The sequence below is a fragment of the Hydra viridissima genome, unplaced genomic scaffold, assembly GCF_058129835.1.
Source record: "Hydra viridissima isolate aposymbiotic clone 2 unplaced genomic scaffold, HvirCarnegie_v1 scaffold_7, whole genome shotgun sequence".
Taxonomy (NCBI): domain Eukaryota; kingdom Metazoa; phylum Cnidaria; class Hydrozoa; order Anthoathecata; family Hydridae; genus Hydra; species Hydra viridissima.
The window spans coordinates 16,417,807-16,435,524 of NW_028324306.1; the positions used below are offsets into that span (position 1 = coordinate 16,417,807).

Here is a 17,718-nt window from a genome sequence, read left to right on the forward strand (position 1 = left end):
TTTTTTTCGATACAACAAGATAAGTTTTTATTCGAAATAAAAAAATATATATCGCGGGAAAATAAAAATGCGTGAGTAGTGTAATAAAGTCAGAGTCCAACATTTACCAAAAACCAGTCAGCATCCCCACAACATAACTCATTCAATCCTCTTAACCTAAGAACCAGGAACAGCATATCCAAATGTCTAAAACAAGAAATAGTTACAAATTAAAATTAACATCTAAAAGCTTGTTATATGACTTCTTTAAACATATTGGCAATTTTTTCAACTATTAGATAAAAGTTATAGGCGGTGTTGGCTGAAGAACATACTATTTGGAAGTATTTCTGCCAAACTTCTCCTAGGAAGTTAAACACCATTGCATTATTTGTCTACATTCTTAGATGTAACTCTCCTAAAACCTCTTTTTGCATAATTTTTACATAACCAAACAGTTCGTTAGCTTCAAAAGGTTGATTTTGGCTTGATAAGCATTGAGCAATGCAGTATTTAGTATTTAGCGTATCTATATGCTTTTCTCCTAAAACTTCTGTTTGCATTTTTTCAACAGTTCTAAACACATTTTCTGCATATTTATAGTAGCCGTGTCTATACATGGACCTCGCAGACAAGTATTGAGTTCTTAGTGTTATTGCATGTTTCTCTCCTAAAACTTCTTTTTGCACCATTTCAATATCTGTAAAAAGACGCAAAGTGTAATCAGGCTTATTTTTCCTACACAAGGACCTAACAATCCAGAATTTAGTTTTTAGTGTATCTGCATGGAACACTCCTAAAACTTCTTTTCTAACTAACTCGACTTCTCTAAATAGTCCTTTAGCAACATCACACCCAGTAGTATAATATACGCACCTAGCAATCCAAAACCTAGTATTTACTGTATCAATATGTTTATATCCAAAGCATAGATTCTGCATTTTTTCTACGTCTCTTAACAGACTTTCAGCATTTTCATGTTTCCACTTTTTAAATAAGCACCTAGCAACCCAGTATTTAGTATTTATGGTGTCTCTATGTTTCTCTCCAAAAATATCTTTCCGCATGATCTCTAAATCTCTAAACAATTTTTCAGCATTATCAAATTGTCCTTTTCTGTAAAAGCAGGTAGCAATCCAGTGATTAGTAATTTGTGTATCTGCATGCCTCTCTCCTAACACGTCTTTCTGCATCTTTTCAACATCTTTAAACAGTTTTTCAGCGCTGTCATACCGTTGATTTTCATATAAACACCTAGCAACCATGTATTTAGTATGTAGTGTCTGCACATGTTTTTCTCCTAATACCTCTTTTTGAATGACTTTTATATCTCTAAACAGCTTCTCAGCGTTTTCATACAGCTTTAATTCAAATATACATCTTGCTATCCAGTATTTTGCATCGAGTGTAGCAGCATGTTTCACTCCTAAAACCTCAATTCGCATTTTCTCTACAGCTGTAAACAATGTTTCAGCATTATTAAACAGCTGTTTCTCATACAAGCAACTAGCAATCCAGTATTTAGTATTTATCGCATCGGGATGTTTCTCTCCTAAACCTACTTTTTGAATGTTTTCTAAAATTTTAAACCGTTTTTCAGCTTTATTATATTGCCGCTTTCTATATAAACACATCGCAATCCAGAAATTAGTAGTTAGTGCATCTTCATGATTCTCTCCTAAAACTTCTTTCTGCATACATTCTGTACATCTAAAAAGACTTTCAGCGTCATCATATTGTTCCTTTTCATACAAGCATCTAGCAAACCAGTAATTAGTACGTAACGCATCTGCATGTTTCTCTCCTAAAACTTCTTTCTGCTTTTTTTCAATATCTTTAAACAGACTTTCAGCGTCTTTATATTGCTCCTTTTTAAATAGGCACCTAGCAACCCAGTAATTAGTAATTAGTGTATCTGCATGTTTTTTTCCTAAAATCTCATTTTGCATATTCTCTAAATCTCTAAACAATTTTTCACCATTATTGTATTGATGATTCCTAAATGAGCAACTTGCAATCCAGTACTTAGTACTAAGCGTATCAACATGTTTCTCTCCTAAAACTCCTTTTTGCTTATTCTTTAGAACTCTAAACAGTTTTTCAGCTTTTTTATAATGCTGTCTTTCATATAAACACCTCGCAGTCCAAAACATAGAGTTTAGTGTATCTGCATGTTTCTCTCCTAAAACTTCTTTTTGCATATTTTCTGTTTCTCTAAATAGTTTTTCAGCATTATCATACTTTTGTTTCCCATATAAGCACCTGGCAACCCAGTATTTGCTACATAATGTTTCTGCATGTTTCACTCCTAAAAACTCATTTCGCATATTTTCTACATCTCTAAAAAAATTTTCAGCGTTATTATATTGTTGTTTTTCATATAGGCAGCTCGCAATCCAGAATTTAGCATTTAGCGTATCAGGGTGATGCGCTCCTAAACCTACTTTTTGTATGTTTTCTAAAATTCTAAACCGTTTTTCAGCTTTATCATACTGTTCTCTGTCATAAAAGCACCTAGCAATCCAATATTTAGAGTTTAGTGTATCTGCATGTTTCTCTCCTAAAACATCTTTTTGCATTGTTTCAGTATCCTTTAACAGATTTTCAGCGATAACATATTGCTTTTTTTCATATAAGCACCTTGCAATCCAGAATTTAGAAATTATTGTATCTGCATGTCTCACCCCTAAAACTTCTTTTCGCGCATTTTCTACGTCTCTAAACAGGCCTTCAACGTCATCATATTGTTGTTTTTCAAATAAGCACCTAGCAATCCAGTACATTGTATTTAATGCATCAGCATGTTTTTCTCCCAAACTTAGTTTTTGCATTTTTTCAACATCATAAAATAATTTCTCTGCATTTTCGAATTGTTGCTTCTCATATGAGCACCGTCCTATCCAGTATATAGTATTTAATGTATTTGGATTATTCTCTCCTAAGCTTGCTTTTTGCTTATTTGCAACATCTCTTAGAAGTTGATCAGCGTTTTCAATTTGTTGTTTCTCATACAAGCATCTAGCTATCCAATATATAGTATTAAGTGTATCTACATTACTCTCTCCTAAACAAACTTTTCTCATACTTTCAACCTCTCTGAACAGCCTTTCAGCATTATCACATTGTTTTTTCTCATATAAGCACCTCGCAACCCAGTACTTTGTATTTAGAGTATCTGCATGTTTCTCTCCTAAAACGTCATTTTGCATATTTTCAACATTTCTAAACACTTTTTCAGCGTTATTATATTGTTGTTTCTCATATAAACAACTAGCAATCCAGTATTTAGTTATAAGTCTATCTGCATGTTTCTCCCCTAAACCTAATTTTTGCATACTTTCTACAACTCTAAACCGTTTTTCAGCTTTATCATATTGCTTCTGTTCATAGAAGCATCTAGCAATCCAGAATTTAGTAATCAGTGTATCTGCATGCTTCTCTCCTAAAACTTCTTTTTGCATACTTTCTGTATCTCGAAACAGGTTTTTAGCACAATCATATTGCTGTTTCACATAAGAGCACCTTGCAAGCCAGTATTTAGTACTTAGTGTATCTGCATGTTTCTTTCCTAAACTAACTATTTGCATATATTCAACATCACTAAACACTTTCTCAGCATTTTTGTATTGCTGTTTTTTATATAAGCACTTTGCAGTCCAGTATATAGTATTTAGTGTATTTGCATTATTCTCCCCTAAGCTTACTTCTTGCATAATTTCTAACTGTTTAAAGAGTTTATATGCGCTATCATATTGTTTTTTCTTATACAAGCATCTAGCAATCCAATTTATTGTATTAAGAAAATCTACATTACTCTCTCCTAAACATACTTTTCGCACCGTTTCAACATCTCTAAAAAGTCTTTCAGCATTATCGAATTGCTCCTTTTCATATAAGCACCTCGCAATCCAGTCCTTTGTGTTAAGAGTATCTGCATGATTCTCTCCTAAAACGTCATTTTGCATATTTTCAACATCTCTAAACTCTTTCTCAGCGTTATTATATTGTTGCTTCTCATATAAACAACAAGCAATCCAGTATTTAGTTATTAGTCTATCTGCATTTTTCTCCTCTAAACCTAATTTTTGCATACTTTCTACAACTCTAAACCGTTTTTCAGCTTTATCATATTGCTTCTGTTCATAGAAGCATCTAGCAATCCAGAATTTAGTAATCAGTGTACCTGCATGTTTCTCTCCTAAAACTTCTTTTTGCATGTTTTCTGTATCTCGAAACAGATTTTCTGCATTATCATATTGTTGTTTTTCATACAAGCACCTAGCAATCCAGTACTTAGTACTTAGTGTATCTGCATGTTTCGTTCCTAAAACTTCTATTCGCATAATTTCTACATCTCTAAACAGTCCTTCAGCATTATCATACTGCTGTTTTGCGTATAAGCACCTAGCAATCCAGTATGTAGTACTTAATGTATCAGAATGTTTCTTTCCCAAATTTAAACATTGCAAGTGTTCAACATCACTAAGTAGTTTCTCAGCGCTTTCGTATTGCTGTTTCTCATATAAGCACCTAGCAGTCCAGTGTATAGTTTTGAGCGTATTTTCGTTCTTCTCTCCTAAGCTTTCTTTTTGTATAATTTCCACATCTCTTAACAGTTTTTCAGCACCATCATATTGCTTTTTCTCAAATAAGCACTTTGCAACCCAGTATTTAGTTTTTAGCGTATCTGCATGTTTCTCTCCTAAAACTTCTTCACGCATTTTCTCTACATCTCTAAACAGTGCTTCAGCATTGTCATATTTTTGTTTCTTATATAAACATCGAGCAAGCCAGTATTTCGTTTTTAACGTATCTGCATGTTTCTCTCCTAAATTTACTTTTTGCATTGCTTCTACAATTCTAAACAGTTTTTCAGCTTTATTATAATGTTGCGTTTTATATAAACACATCGCAGTCCAGTGTTTCGTACATAGTGTGTCTGCATGTTTCTCTCCTAAAACGTCCTTTTGCATAGTTTCTATATCACTAAACAGGTTTTCAGCGCTATCATATTGTTGTTTTTCAGACAAGCACCTAGCAATCCAGTATTTAGTACTTAGTGTATCTGCATGTTTCTCTCCTAAAACTTCTTTTTGCGTATTTCCTAAATCTCTAAACAGTTTTTCAGAGCTATCATATTGTTCTTTCTCATAAGTGCTCTTAGCGGCAGAGTATTTCCTAAGAAACGTATCTTCATGTTTCTCCACTAAAACTTCGTTTCGCATATTCTTTGTATCTCTATTAAGTGTTTTAGTGTTATAACATTGGTGATTTTCATATGAACAACTTGCAATCAAATCTTTAGTATTTAGTGTATCTGCATGTTTCTCCACTAAAACTTCATTTTGTATCTTTTCTACACTTCTAAACAGTTTTTCAGCGTTTTCAAATTTTTGTTTTTCATATAGGCACCTTGCAATCCAGTATTTTGTATTTAGAGTATCCGCATGTTTCTCTCCTAAAACTTCCTTTCGCATATTTTTTACTTCTCTAAACAGCTTTTCAGCGCTATCATAATGCTGTTTTTTATGTAAGCACCTAGCAATCCAATGTTTAGTGTTTAGTGTTTCTGCATCTTTCTCTCCTAAAGTTTCTCTTCTTATATTTTCTACATCTCTAAATAGTTTTGCAGCGTTATCATATTGTTGTTTCTCATATAAACACCTCGCAATCCAGTATTTAGTATTTAATGTATCTGCATGTTTTTCTCCTAAAGTTTCATTTTGCATATTTTGTACATCTGCAAATAGTTTTTCAGCGTTATCATATTGTTTTTTTTTATGTAAGCACTTAGCAATCCAGTGTTGAGTTACTAATGTATCAGCATGTTTTTCTCCTAAAACTTCATTTTGCTTACTTATTACATCTGTTAACTGTTTTTGGGCTTCATCATATTGCTTTTTCCTATACAATTTTATCGCGCTAATGAAGTTTTGTATAATTGCATTATTATTTTTTTCTTCTTCTTGTAAGACAACCAATTTGTTTGAGTTTGAAAAAGAATCGTTTTTTGAGGATGTTATTTCTTTTTGGTATTGAATGAAATCTAACTTGTATTCTTCTTCTATTTGCTTGTCTTTAAAATGTTTTTGTTTTGATGCAAGAGTAGGTGCATTATCGTATTCTGCCTCGTTGACCCATTCTCGTTGGTTTTCGAATGTTTTATTCAAACACTCCTCACTTGAAAGCTGTGCTTCAAAGATGCTTTTGACAAATGGCTCATGATCATTGTGTTCTGTTAAAGATAAAATTATATTTACTTTTTTTTTTTTTATCTCTGTAGAACATTAACTAGTTTTGAAATATATTTGTATTACTAAAAAAGGCACATTCATGAATTAGTAAATTATTTATATTCAGAGTACGAAAACAACTTTTAAACTCAAAATTGTTCTATTCTCTTCATAAATAATATTCCTGCAAAAATCTGCGTAACCTTCCAATCGTCTTTGAATTTACATTTAAAATGTATATATCTATATACATTTAAATATAAGTTAAAATATATCTATGGTTGAAAACTTTATTGGTTATCTTAATTTTTGAAGAAAAAATGTGCTATAAAATGTAAAAGAATAAGATGTGATTTGAATAAGAAAAAGGCATTTGGATCAACTCAGTACGGAGTAAAAATGTGCGTATTTAAACGCATAAAGCTATGGATTTGTAATTGGTATTATCCTTGTTAATCGACTTTGGTATATTTGGAAGCACTAAAAGTATCGATACATATTTATAAAGAACATAAGTCAAAATGCAAAGAGAGAAGAACTGACCTTAATCAAAGGGCAATAATTTATGAGGCAGAAATTTGTGGCTGGAACTCCTATTTCAGCAAAATGGTTACTCTGTTGTGCAAGAAATAAATGAAATAACCTCTACATATTCAACTTAGATGAATCAATATACTTTTAATCCAAATTTTAACTAATTGTGAAGTTCATCCCCTATGTCAATTATCCATTCTGTTGAAATAAAAAGAAAGTGCTTACATTCGAGTTAAAGTTGAAAACGAACTGTAAAAGCAATTGTTTTAAAAATGAGAATAGTTTACATTCCAATCATCCTCGTTTACTTTACATTCCAATCATCCTCGTTATTCTTTACATTTCAATCATCCTCGTTATTCTTTACATTCCAATCATCCTCGTTATTCAATCATCCAATCATCCTCGTTATTCAATCATCCAACCATCCTCGTTGTTCAATCATCCAATCATCCTCGTTGTTCCATCATCCAATCATCCTCGTTATTCAAGAAATGTCTTAAACAATCACAATACTATTTTCTCATAAATTTTCTAATAAATTTTATTATGATTGTTAATTTTTCATTTTATATGAAGCGCACGAAATATTTATGGACCGATGCTCCAAAGACAAAAATAAAAAAGAATTTGTCTTGCCGTAGATTTATATGAGCAAATAAATCTGTTGGTTAATGGTTCTTTTAATTCGCATATTAAACTGAGAAAGCTTCTTTCCTTACTGCGCACAAAACTGCGACGAAAAAAACAAAACACTCATTAATAATATCGTAAAAATTAACGTTAAATAATAGATGAACAGAGGCGCAAAAAGTCATTAAAACGAAATAAAAAAAGTGATATTGATGACTCCGTTTATTATCACAAAGCGCAGTGGACCATTTCTTCATAAGAGTTTTGAAGCACAAAAGTTGGGGTTCGAATGTTAAAACCACTTGGTCCGCGCAGAAAACAACAGGTTTCGATAAATCACGATTGCATTTCTATAAGCCGTTAAATTATGACGGAAAGTATTCTAAGTCTTGATGATGAAAGCTGATCTTGTATGAGAAAACTTCCAAATAAGCACATGCTTTTTAAATGTGAACCAAATGTTCGAAAGGTCAAAAAGTATCAATTTTACACACCACCCATTAAAAGAGAAGGAAAACTGTATAAGGCTAGATCTTTTATTGGCCAGCAACTATCATCAAATGAAAAGACGAGTAGGCTGCCTATTTCATCATAAGTGGACTAATTGAAGAAACCTTTTCTAAAATTGCTTTAAACCTCCTCAAACTGCCTAAACAAATCACTCTGGAAAAAATTTTTTGAAGGAAACTGACTTTAAATTGTATATTGCTTCAACATTATGCAGTTTACTGAGCTACAGAGATGAGTTGCTGATTTTACTTCTTTGATTTTATCAACAGTTTGTATCAATATATTTTATAAAAATGTTTATATAAAGCATTGCTGCGGTAACAAACAGTGGTTTTGACCACTGGTTTTCAAAAATATCTCAACGTGTTTCTTAGTAGAAGGAAGATTTTAATAATAAATAGGCAATGCTTTATATAAACTCATCAGTGCTTTCAACAAAATTGTTGCAGGTTTCGTACTTACATAACTAGAAATTTAACTGCAAGTTAAGTACTAAGATACTAAAAGCTGACTAACATTGAGAACACCTTAAAATTTCTTTGTTATTGATATGTACCTTGGAAGAATATTTCTGATTAAAACCCAATAAAATATGGACGTCTAAGGACGTCCTATGTTTACTGGGAACTAAAAAGTCCTATTAACTTGAACTGTAATCAGCATATATATTGGATTTTTACAATCTCAATATCAATTAATAAACTCATTTCAGCGTTAATGGTTAAATCAAATATTCATTTGGTTGAGGCTTTTTTTGTGTTATAGTAAGATTAACAAACAGTAGGGTGGCTTTTTAATTTTTTTTTTTTTAAAACTTACTAGTATCTGTAAAGCTGTTTTACATGTCATTGTGATTTCAAAAAGACCGAAAAACTGCTTTTTGCTACTCTTAATGTTTTCCATAAAAATTGGTTTTCATAAAAATTGTAAACTTTCATAAGCTTTTTAATTTGTTCAATTTTAGCTTAGCCATTTTTTTTTTATGAGGCAATTAATAAAAAATTTTTACAACTTAATTCTAGAAATTTTTACAACTTAATTCTAGATGGTGGCAGATGACATTTGTGAGTTCTTAACAGAATGCTAAGAAGATTTTAGTGTCTCTTGAACCCTATGAGTGTCTTTTAGGTGATTATGATCTCGAAATTGAACCTATTTTCAAAACGAGAAAATTATGCTTTAAATCACGAATTTATTTTCTTAACTAAACTGTTTATGCGCTTGTTAAGCTGTTATTGAGAAATAACAGCTTAACACGCTGTTTTTAACGCGATTAACACGCGATTAACACGCGCATAAACGCGTTTAATTAAGAAAGTTCTTAGTTTTAACTTCTTCGTAGTTTTAACTTTATGAAGATTCTAAATGTATGAGTTCAATACAGAACGAAGACAGAACAATTAAAGTTCAAATATTTAAACTGAATTTGAAAAAACAAAAATATGCAACTAGCGTTATTGATCATAAAGTTGTTACAAGAAATGACCGTTCAGCAGCATGGAAAAAATGAAAATAGCTACATGAAATAAGCTACAGAGATCAAACTACGTTTATTGCTTTTCTAATGTAACACTAACAAATAAAAATGGAAGATCGGAACTAAATAGAGAGACTGTAAGACAGAAACTTTATGAAACTGAAGCGCACAAAGGAACTTAGATAAGTTAAGCTTATAGAGATGGCTTAAGAAAATTATTGTAATTAATGTAAATTAATTTTAAAAACCATCACTTAAGCTAATACCCAGCAAGCACAACCATACGGAACCCAAACGGGAACTATCTGGGATGTCAAACGAAACCGTACGGGATTTGGCCGCAGGATCTAACACATGGGCTAAAAAGTCCCGGGGCTAACACATAGATAGCGCGAGTTTTATTGCAGCCACCTTTTTTTCAGTTAATACTAACCTTCAAAAGACAGCTGTTAAAATTTCATTATATTCTATTCATTAGTTTGTCAGTTATTTTGCTAATAGTAACTTTACTTTTTTTATTTTCAGAAAAATGGATCAAAAACAATTTCGTGTTTTAATTTTACACTGCTTCTTGATGGGAAAAAATACCGTTCAAGCGAAGCAATGGCTTGAAAAGTGTTATGGTGACTCCGCTCCATCAAAAACAACAATAAAACGTTGGTTTGCTGACTTCAAACGTGGTCGTAGAGACACCGATAATGCAGAACGCAGTGGACGTCCAAATGAGGCGGTAACACCAGAAAACATCAAAAAAGTTCACAAAATCGTTTTGAATGATCGAAAAGTGAAGTTGCGTGAGTTAGCTGACATCGTAAATATATCAAAGGAACGTATTGGCTTTATATTGCATGACCATTTGACTATGAAAAAGCTCTGTTCAAAGTGGGTGCCGCGTTTGCTTACTGTTGACCAAAAACAAGAACGTGTTGATGATTATGAGCAGTGTTTGGCCATGTTCAAACGTAACAAGCCGGAATTTTTGCGTCGATATGTGACAATTGATGAAACATGGATCCATCAGTTCACTCCGGAATCAAAACGGTGGTCATCTGAGTGGACAGCAACTGGTGAAACTCGTCCAAAGCGCCCGAAAGCACAACAATCGGCTGGAAAGGTTATGGCTTCGGTATTTTGGGATGTGCGTGGTGTAATATTCATCGATTATCTTGAAAAAGGAAATACCATCAACAGTGAATATTATATAGCATTATTGGAGCGTTTGAATTTGAAGGCCGAAATTGCAAAAAAACGACCGCATATGGCAAAGAAAAAATTTTTGTTTCATCAAAACAACGCACCGTGTCACAAGTCAATCAAAACAATGGCAAAACTACATGAATTGAACTTCGAATTGCTCCCACATCTACCGTATTCGCCAGATTTGGCTCCCAGCGACTACTGGCTGTTCACAGACCTGAAAAATTTTGAACAAAAAAAACTGTGTTTTCTTTGTTAGGCCCGGGACTTTTCAGCCCATGTGTTAAACGGGAACCATATGGGCAAAATAAAAAAATAAAAAAAATCTTTCGGCTGCATTTATTCTTTTAAAATTTGATTATTTATAACTTACATTTTTTAGATTTTGTTATTATTCTTATTATTCTTCTTATTCTTCTTCTTCTTCTTCTTCTTCTTCTTCTTCTTATTATTATTATTATTATTATTATTATTATTATTATTATTATTATTATTATTATTATTATTATTATTATTATTATTATTATTATTATTATTATTATTATTATTATTATTATTATTATTATTATTATTATTATTATTATTATTATTATTATTGTTATTATTATTATTATTATTATTATTATTATTGTTATTATTATTATTATTATTACTATTATTATTATTATTATTATTATTATTATTATTATTATTATTATTATTATTATTATTATTATTATTATTATTATTATTATTATTATTATTATTATTATTATTATTATTATTATTATTATTATTATTATTATTATTATTATTATTATTATTATTATTATTATTATTATTATTATTATTATTATTACTATTATTATTATTATTACTATTATACAAATTACAACTTATTTAAATAATCACATACCAAAATTTTAATGGTCATTTAATTTATTTAAAATGAAACAAATAAAAAATTAAAATTTTAATGTTTAAATATAATAATTAATTATAAATTACATTTTTTTTAGAGTTTGTTAACAAAAACTAAAAAATGTAAATTGTAAATAATCAAAATTTTAAAAAAATTCTATAAATTAGATCAAAAATTAGATCCAAAAGAAATCTGGAATCAATACGGAGAAAAGAAAAAAGCAGCTGAAAGATTTTTCGTTTTTTTTTTATTTTGACCATATGGTTCCTGTGTAGATCCCGCGCCCAAATCCCGTACGGTTCCCGTTTGATATCCCAGATATCAAACGTTTTCTGAGAGCTCACACTTTGGTTTAGGCATATATAAGTTTTTTTTGATGCACAAGTTTTTCATGGTGTAACTAAAATCTTGTAAAAAACCATGCGTTTTTGTTTAAATTAAACTTTGATAAGTTAAAAGATTTCAAAATTTATCTAATACCTCACATGAGGCTCGTTTTAAGGTAGATTCCATTTTGGCCACTTGGCCATTGAAATTTCATCATCAGTAATTAAATATCTACATTAACTTTCTGCGAGAAAGAAAAAGTTTCTAAGATCTCTATTTTAATTGCAACTTTCTATGCACCTATGTTTGTAAAGTCGAAGCATTAAGTTAAAGAAATAGAGAGAAATTGCGTATAAAAAGCATTAAAAACATTAAAAACATATTTCTGATAACACTCAATTAAAAGATTTAGTTAAAGGCGAAACTTGGTTTCTTTTTATCAAACTGAATTTAGCTTGTAAGATAAAGGTTTGGTTAAATACCAATCAAAATAACAGCACCTTAAAAGCTCATGAATCTTATAGCAACTTTGTCTTAAATTTTTTAAATCAACTTTTTTTTGTGATATAAAACGTTAGCATCAGAAAAGGATTGTGGAGAAAAAAAAGGTCGGAATAGTCTAACAATTCCTTAGTTCATATTACTCTGAAGTTTTTTTTTGTAAACTTCTTGGGTGACATAGAATAGCATTTCACAGAAAAATGTTGCAGTACTTGTCTTCAATATGCAGTTGTTTTAGACGGTTAATTTTTAGTTTTTTTTGTTTTTTGTTTGTTAAAACGATAGAACTTTATAATTCTTGGTAAAAAAAGGATTTTATAGATTCAAAACTAATTATTCAAATAGGTTTGAAAAAATAATTCAGCTGCTAAAAAAATTCTCGGAGGACATAATTTCAAAGAGGCGAATATTTTATAGAGAAAGCACAATTTGAAGACGACGACATAAAATAAATGTTAGGAAAAACTTTAACATGAAACAACAAAGCCACATTAAAAAAAAAAGGAGGCTGCACTTACGAATCATATGAATCTCATTCAAGATATCTGCTTTACCCATCAGTGTGAGAGATTTTTCAATCACAGTCAAAAAGTCGGAAGAATTTCGTAAAACGAGTTTTTTAAGCAGCTCGTCCATTTTATCTTTATCACTGTTATCATCGAGATCAATATAATCAATAACAGCTTTATCAAAAGCAGCATCGTTTGCAAATCTTTTCCACTCCTGAGAGATGTTGTCAACCAAAATCCATTTAATTCTTGGATCCATGATGAATGTGTCTAACAATATAAGGTTTGTTTTAACTAATCTTTAACTGATTGCTCATTCATTTTATAAAATTTTTTTAAGCACCTTTCGAAGAGGTCACCTCATCAGCGTATGACTCTTACTAAAGATATAGAGTGTAGACAAACACGAATCAAACGTGAGATTGAGGATTTTGGTTTTGAAAGGGGATTTGGTAAGAAACAGAAATAAAACTTAAACTTAAAAAAAAAACGAGCAACATTCAGATTTGATTGGTTCATCGTCAAAACAGCATTATGATTGGTTCATCGTCAATTAAAAACGATAACATGGTCATTAAAATTAGATCGAATATGCAGATAACAGAAGCTATTCTAATCATTGCATTGACTATGCCAATAATGATCGTTTAAATGTCTTTATTATTAACTTGGTTTTTTTCAACTAGTTGTGAGAACAAAGAGGATTATTGAGTGCCGAATCTTTTTGAGATGGTGTTGTGTGTAAGGAAATGAATAAAAAAAGGAAACGTTAGAACTTTTTAAATAAAGCTTCAAAAAAAAATAGTTACTTTACTTCTTTTATTAAATAAAACAAGTTTTGTTTTGACTAATTTTCATAAGTTACAAAAACAATCCCATTAGAAAAAAAAAAAAAAGAAAGAAAGAACAAAGCGAAGAAAGTCATGATTATTGCTGCACACCAGTTTAAACTTCTTTATTTTAAGTTTTGTAAATTATAGCAATCTTTGAACAAGAAATACTTACCCCCTAGTTCGTTCCTTTTTTCTTTTTGCTATGTAAAGTTAAAAAGATATCTGAAAGTCAGTCAAAAACTATCGCTCTTTTTGAATAAATCATCAAAGGTTCATGATAACTTTGCAACGACACAATCATTGAAGCTTTATTGAAGACATCTAAAATAAAATTGGTTGAAATGTTTTATATGCTTTAAATTGGTAAAATGGCGATACAACTAAAATTTTTCAAACCTTTTATTAAACAACAAGTTTGAGGATTATAAGTCAATTTAAACGCTGTTCATGAAATTCAATAGGCAGGGTTTTAAAATTTTTGTTATAAACAAAATTGGATTACTTCTAATCTGTTACAAACCTGGAAACATAAAGTGTGCATGTGACAAAAGGTTAGAAATTAAGCACCTGATGTAGAAGCGCTTCTGTTTTACTAAAAGTTTTTTGCTCAATGTAAAGGTCTTTTTTTTCAACCCGTGTTATTCTTTTATACTTCTTTCCCATGTGAAGAATATATTTAGGTGTTTATTTGCGTTAATATACAAGCATGGATAAAAAATCCAATGCTCATTTTTACAATAGCATAAGCTAAAAATAACACAATATTCTTTACGGTCAATTCAGAAACTCCCTTTTTCGACAATTTTGCTGATCTAGTACTTTTCAAGAGTCCAAATTTATTTAAGGAATGCTTTAGCAAAAACGCTTACTAACTCTTCCCAAGTCATGGATAAGAAGAAATATCAGACTAATTAAAAAAGTAACTTAATTTTGATGTCAGTGTCCGATTTACCTGCTGTAAGGTAGTAAGCACAGGGTGTGTGTGTGGTTCTGTAGCTCGAAATTCACATATGAGCGCAATAGATTCCGTACTTTTAACCTCAATGCAACCCGGTTTCTGCACAAGAACTTGGAACAGTCAAATCTTTATCTTGATCATTGTGCAAAATGAATGTTACCCATGTCTGCAAGATATAACAAGTTTTAGTTGGTCAGACAAGTGAAGCTCTCCAGGATGACAAGATTCATCATCTTTATCTTCTTCGTTATCACCATTTTATCTGACAATTTAATGTTAACTTGATATGTAGTTGGTGGAACTGAATTAGGCAAAACCTTCACCATGCCGCAAAGATTTTTTACAAGATTGTTTACAAAGATAGAATAACTTCTTCTTGTATTTTATTTTCATGTAACTGCAAGAATCCAACTCGCAGAAGTAACATTTTAACGATGGTTTGTTGGTTTTTCTTAAATTTTATGAACTGTTAAAGGTTTATTATTGACGGTGCTTCTTAACTGCCTTTTGTAACGTTGATTTTTAATGCTCACAGATAACTTAAGGAGGAATTACTTTTTTTGCTATGATTTTTTTTCTGTTTAATGTTTAAGACAAATATAGTTAATAGATTAATCCACAAAATAAACAAATCTATTGTTACTTAACCATTTTTTAGAACAACAAAAAATTTTCAGTGCCGATGCTCCATCTTTTAGCCTATTTTTGAACCTCAGATGCTTGAAAATCAACATAGGAGGTAAAAAAGATCCAGTATTCATACAACATATTCCAATGGTGTTTACAACTCTTTAATTACTAATACCTCCCCTACTTGATGTTTGTGGAGCACAGTCCACATAACAATGAAAGTCATAGTTCTGAAAGGTAAACACCATTCTAACCACCATCCACCTCTACTCCAGTCTCATCATTGTTGTAAATTAAATCAGCTGAAATATCATGTTTATCAACAATCCCTAATGAAGAATTATGCTTTACTTTCATACATAGGAAAATTGAAAGAAAAAAATTCTGATAGTTATATAAAAGTCTCCTACTATGGGATGCTATCAAAGGGCAGTCAACATCAAAGGTTTTTAATGTGGTGTTAGATTTCAGCATTGAGGGATTTATGGTCTACCAATACATAACCATAACCGTTTAAACTTTAAATCACAGGATAAACATCTTGTTAAAACTTCAAGAAACAGCTGTTTAACCAGTATCTTACTTAACATAAGGAAGACCAAACAGGGAGTGTTCCAGCCAACGCTGATTCACGTTTGACTTTAAAACCAAACCACGCAAGAATCACGAAAGATTCATAGAAACATCTCCGATAAGTGAAGAAAAAGGAAATTTTAGGCAGCGGAAATAAATAGTGCTATCGAAATTATAGAGAGGGGTAGGAAAGGTTCGACTGAGCCCAAAGAAATATTTAAACTTTAATTTGGATTTGTTTTGTCTTTTTGTTCATACGTAATTAGGAAAAAGTTGTAAGTTAAAATTTTCATTTAGTTTTTGTTCATTAAAATTTTATTTGAGTTTAAGGTAAAAAAGAACGATTTTCTTTCGATCAAGTTTTTAAAAGGGAAGGTAAAAAGCGGTTTTTAAAAGTGTAGTAAAATGCACACGGTTATCAGTAAAAGTGACGGGCTTCGAATCTACTGCTGAAGAAATCAAACGCGGCGATGGCTCAGACAAATATTTTCTCGGAGTTTTCAAACACCTTGTCTTACACATGTTCAGATTGCACCAAAGTAAAAAAAACGTTAATTTAACGCTTTCCCGATACCCATTTTTCCATCTCAAAAGGCAAAAAAAGTTCTAAATTAAAAATAAAAAATGTTTGTTACTTCACTATCGACTATTGTTACTCTAATGATTGGTTAGATTTCAAAATAATGATCTGTTGTTAAACTAACGATTGATTGGATTTCAAATTATTTTTCAAAATTCTTGTTGAAATAAGATTAAAAAGCTTCGTCGTAAACTGTGGCGCCAACAACAAAAAAGATTAGATAAAAACTCAATTTTTTATGACTCACAGCTTCACATTAAATGCGTAGAGAAACCGGTATAAAAGACGTAACGTTGAGTTTTTGGTTGTAATGACTGGTTCGGTGCTTCCGTTTCGAAGTATTACGTCACGCATTTTTTTTTAGTTACGGCAACTTTTGATTACACGCAGAGTTTTTAAAACGATTAATTCATTTTGATTACATTCGACGAAACTAAATAGTTTAAAAGTTTTAAATTTTATTTGCTAACGCCTCGTGTTAGCAAATGAAATATAAACTTATAAACTTATGAAAATAAAAAAACTTTTAAGTCTGTAAAATGTAAATAAAATTTAATGCTTAGAATTTAAAACTTAACCTAAAAGCGCCAACCCCAAAACCAAATTAGTCTACTATCTGATTTGTTGTTGATTTTTGTCTAAAAAGAAAATAAGTATAGCACTTGAACAAGTGAGTCAAAAGAGTTAATTGATTTCTCTATTTATTTTACGAAAATATTTTTAAAAAAATCTTTTTGATTTGCCAACATAAATGTAAAAGTTGCTAAATATTTAGTTTACTTGAGACTTTTTTTTCTTACAATGATACTTATAATTTTCGATCACTCGCGAGTTTAAGGAATGCATGCATGTAGTTTAATAGTTTTCATTTAGTGTTGAAGCACATGTGGTTCTTGTAACTTAATATCTTCAAATTTATTGAACCTGGAACTAGTATTTCATGTCACGTGGCACCTCCCTCCGTCTTTCCCTGACCGCTTCAAAAAGATCAGAACGATTTTGCAATAAGATTGCGGAACTTGGTGTATAAGACCCAAACTTGGAGTACTCTTGTATTTTAAATTTCTAATTTTCATTTGTATACATATATTTAAGGCTTCTTTTTTTTTTAAGGTATAAGATTAGAAAAGCAAACTGTAATCTGTTTTAACCAGCTTCTGATTAGAACTTACTCGAATTGCAAAATGGCGCAACTTTTGCCGATTCGATTTCAAGAACATCTTCAGGTTAGATTAAAAGCATTTTATGATTACGCTTTTTTAAATATATGATAATAACATCCAGAAATTTTACCCTTCTGTTGTTAGTTTAGAGATGAATAAAAATAGTAAATTATTTAAGCT

The 17,718-nt window shown here is 30.7% G+C and overlaps 2 protein-coding genes across 7 annotated transcripts in view; one reads left to right on the forward strand and one right to left on the reverse strand.

The window, feature by feature from the left end:
• Nucleotides 1-16,408, reverse strand: LOC149886372 (uncharacterized). Of its 6 annotated transcripts, XM_090093132.1 has the most exons (5): nucleotides 14,155-16,280; nucleotides 13,807-13,955; nucleotides 12,811-13,071; nucleotides 856-6,214; nucleotides 1-186 (listed from the first exon to the last, which is right to left on the reverse strand). In XM_090093132.1, the coding sequence occupies exons 3-5, from the start codon at nucleotides 13,058-13,060 to the stop codon at nucleotides 90-92; spliced, it is 5,706 nt and encodes a 1,901-aa protein (XP_089949258.1). In that variant the 5' UTR covers nucleotides 13,061-13,071; nucleotides 13,807-13,955; nucleotides 14,155-16,280; the 3' UTR covers nucleotides 1-89. The 6 variants fall into 6 exon arrangements, with proteins under 6 accessions (XP_089949258.1, XP_089949256.1, XP_089949253.1 ...); XM_090093130.1 differs by lacking the exon at nucleotides 1-186 and having other exon boundaries at nucleotides 268-6,214; nucleotides 14,587-16,408; XM_090093127.1 differs by lacking the exon at nucleotides 1-186 and having other exon boundaries at nucleotides 268-6,214.
• The window catches only part of LOC145184436 (clathrin heavy chain 1-like), a 12,756-nt gene continuing 11,262 nt past the window's right edge, over nucleotides 16,225-17,718 (forward strand). The window contains exon 1 of the mRNA XM_080060106.2: nucleotides 16,225-17,601. Coding sequence (XP_079916232.2) covers nucleotides 17,560-17,601 — 42 coding nt within the window. The 5' untranslated portion in view covers nucleotides 16,225-17,559. The remainder of the gene's footprint in view (nucleotides 17,602-17,718) is intronic.

What these genes read in the sequence shown, in the direction of transcription:
- LOC149886372 (XM_090093130.1), bottom strand. Translation starts at nt 13,060, where the DNA reads ATGGATCCAAGAATTAAATGGATTTTGGTTGACAACATCTCTCAGGAG. An exon ending in GAATGAGATTCATATGATTC is followed by an intron (nt 6,215 to 12,810) that starts GTAAGTGCAGCC and finishes TATCTTTAACAG; the next exon opens with AACACAATGATCATGAGCCA.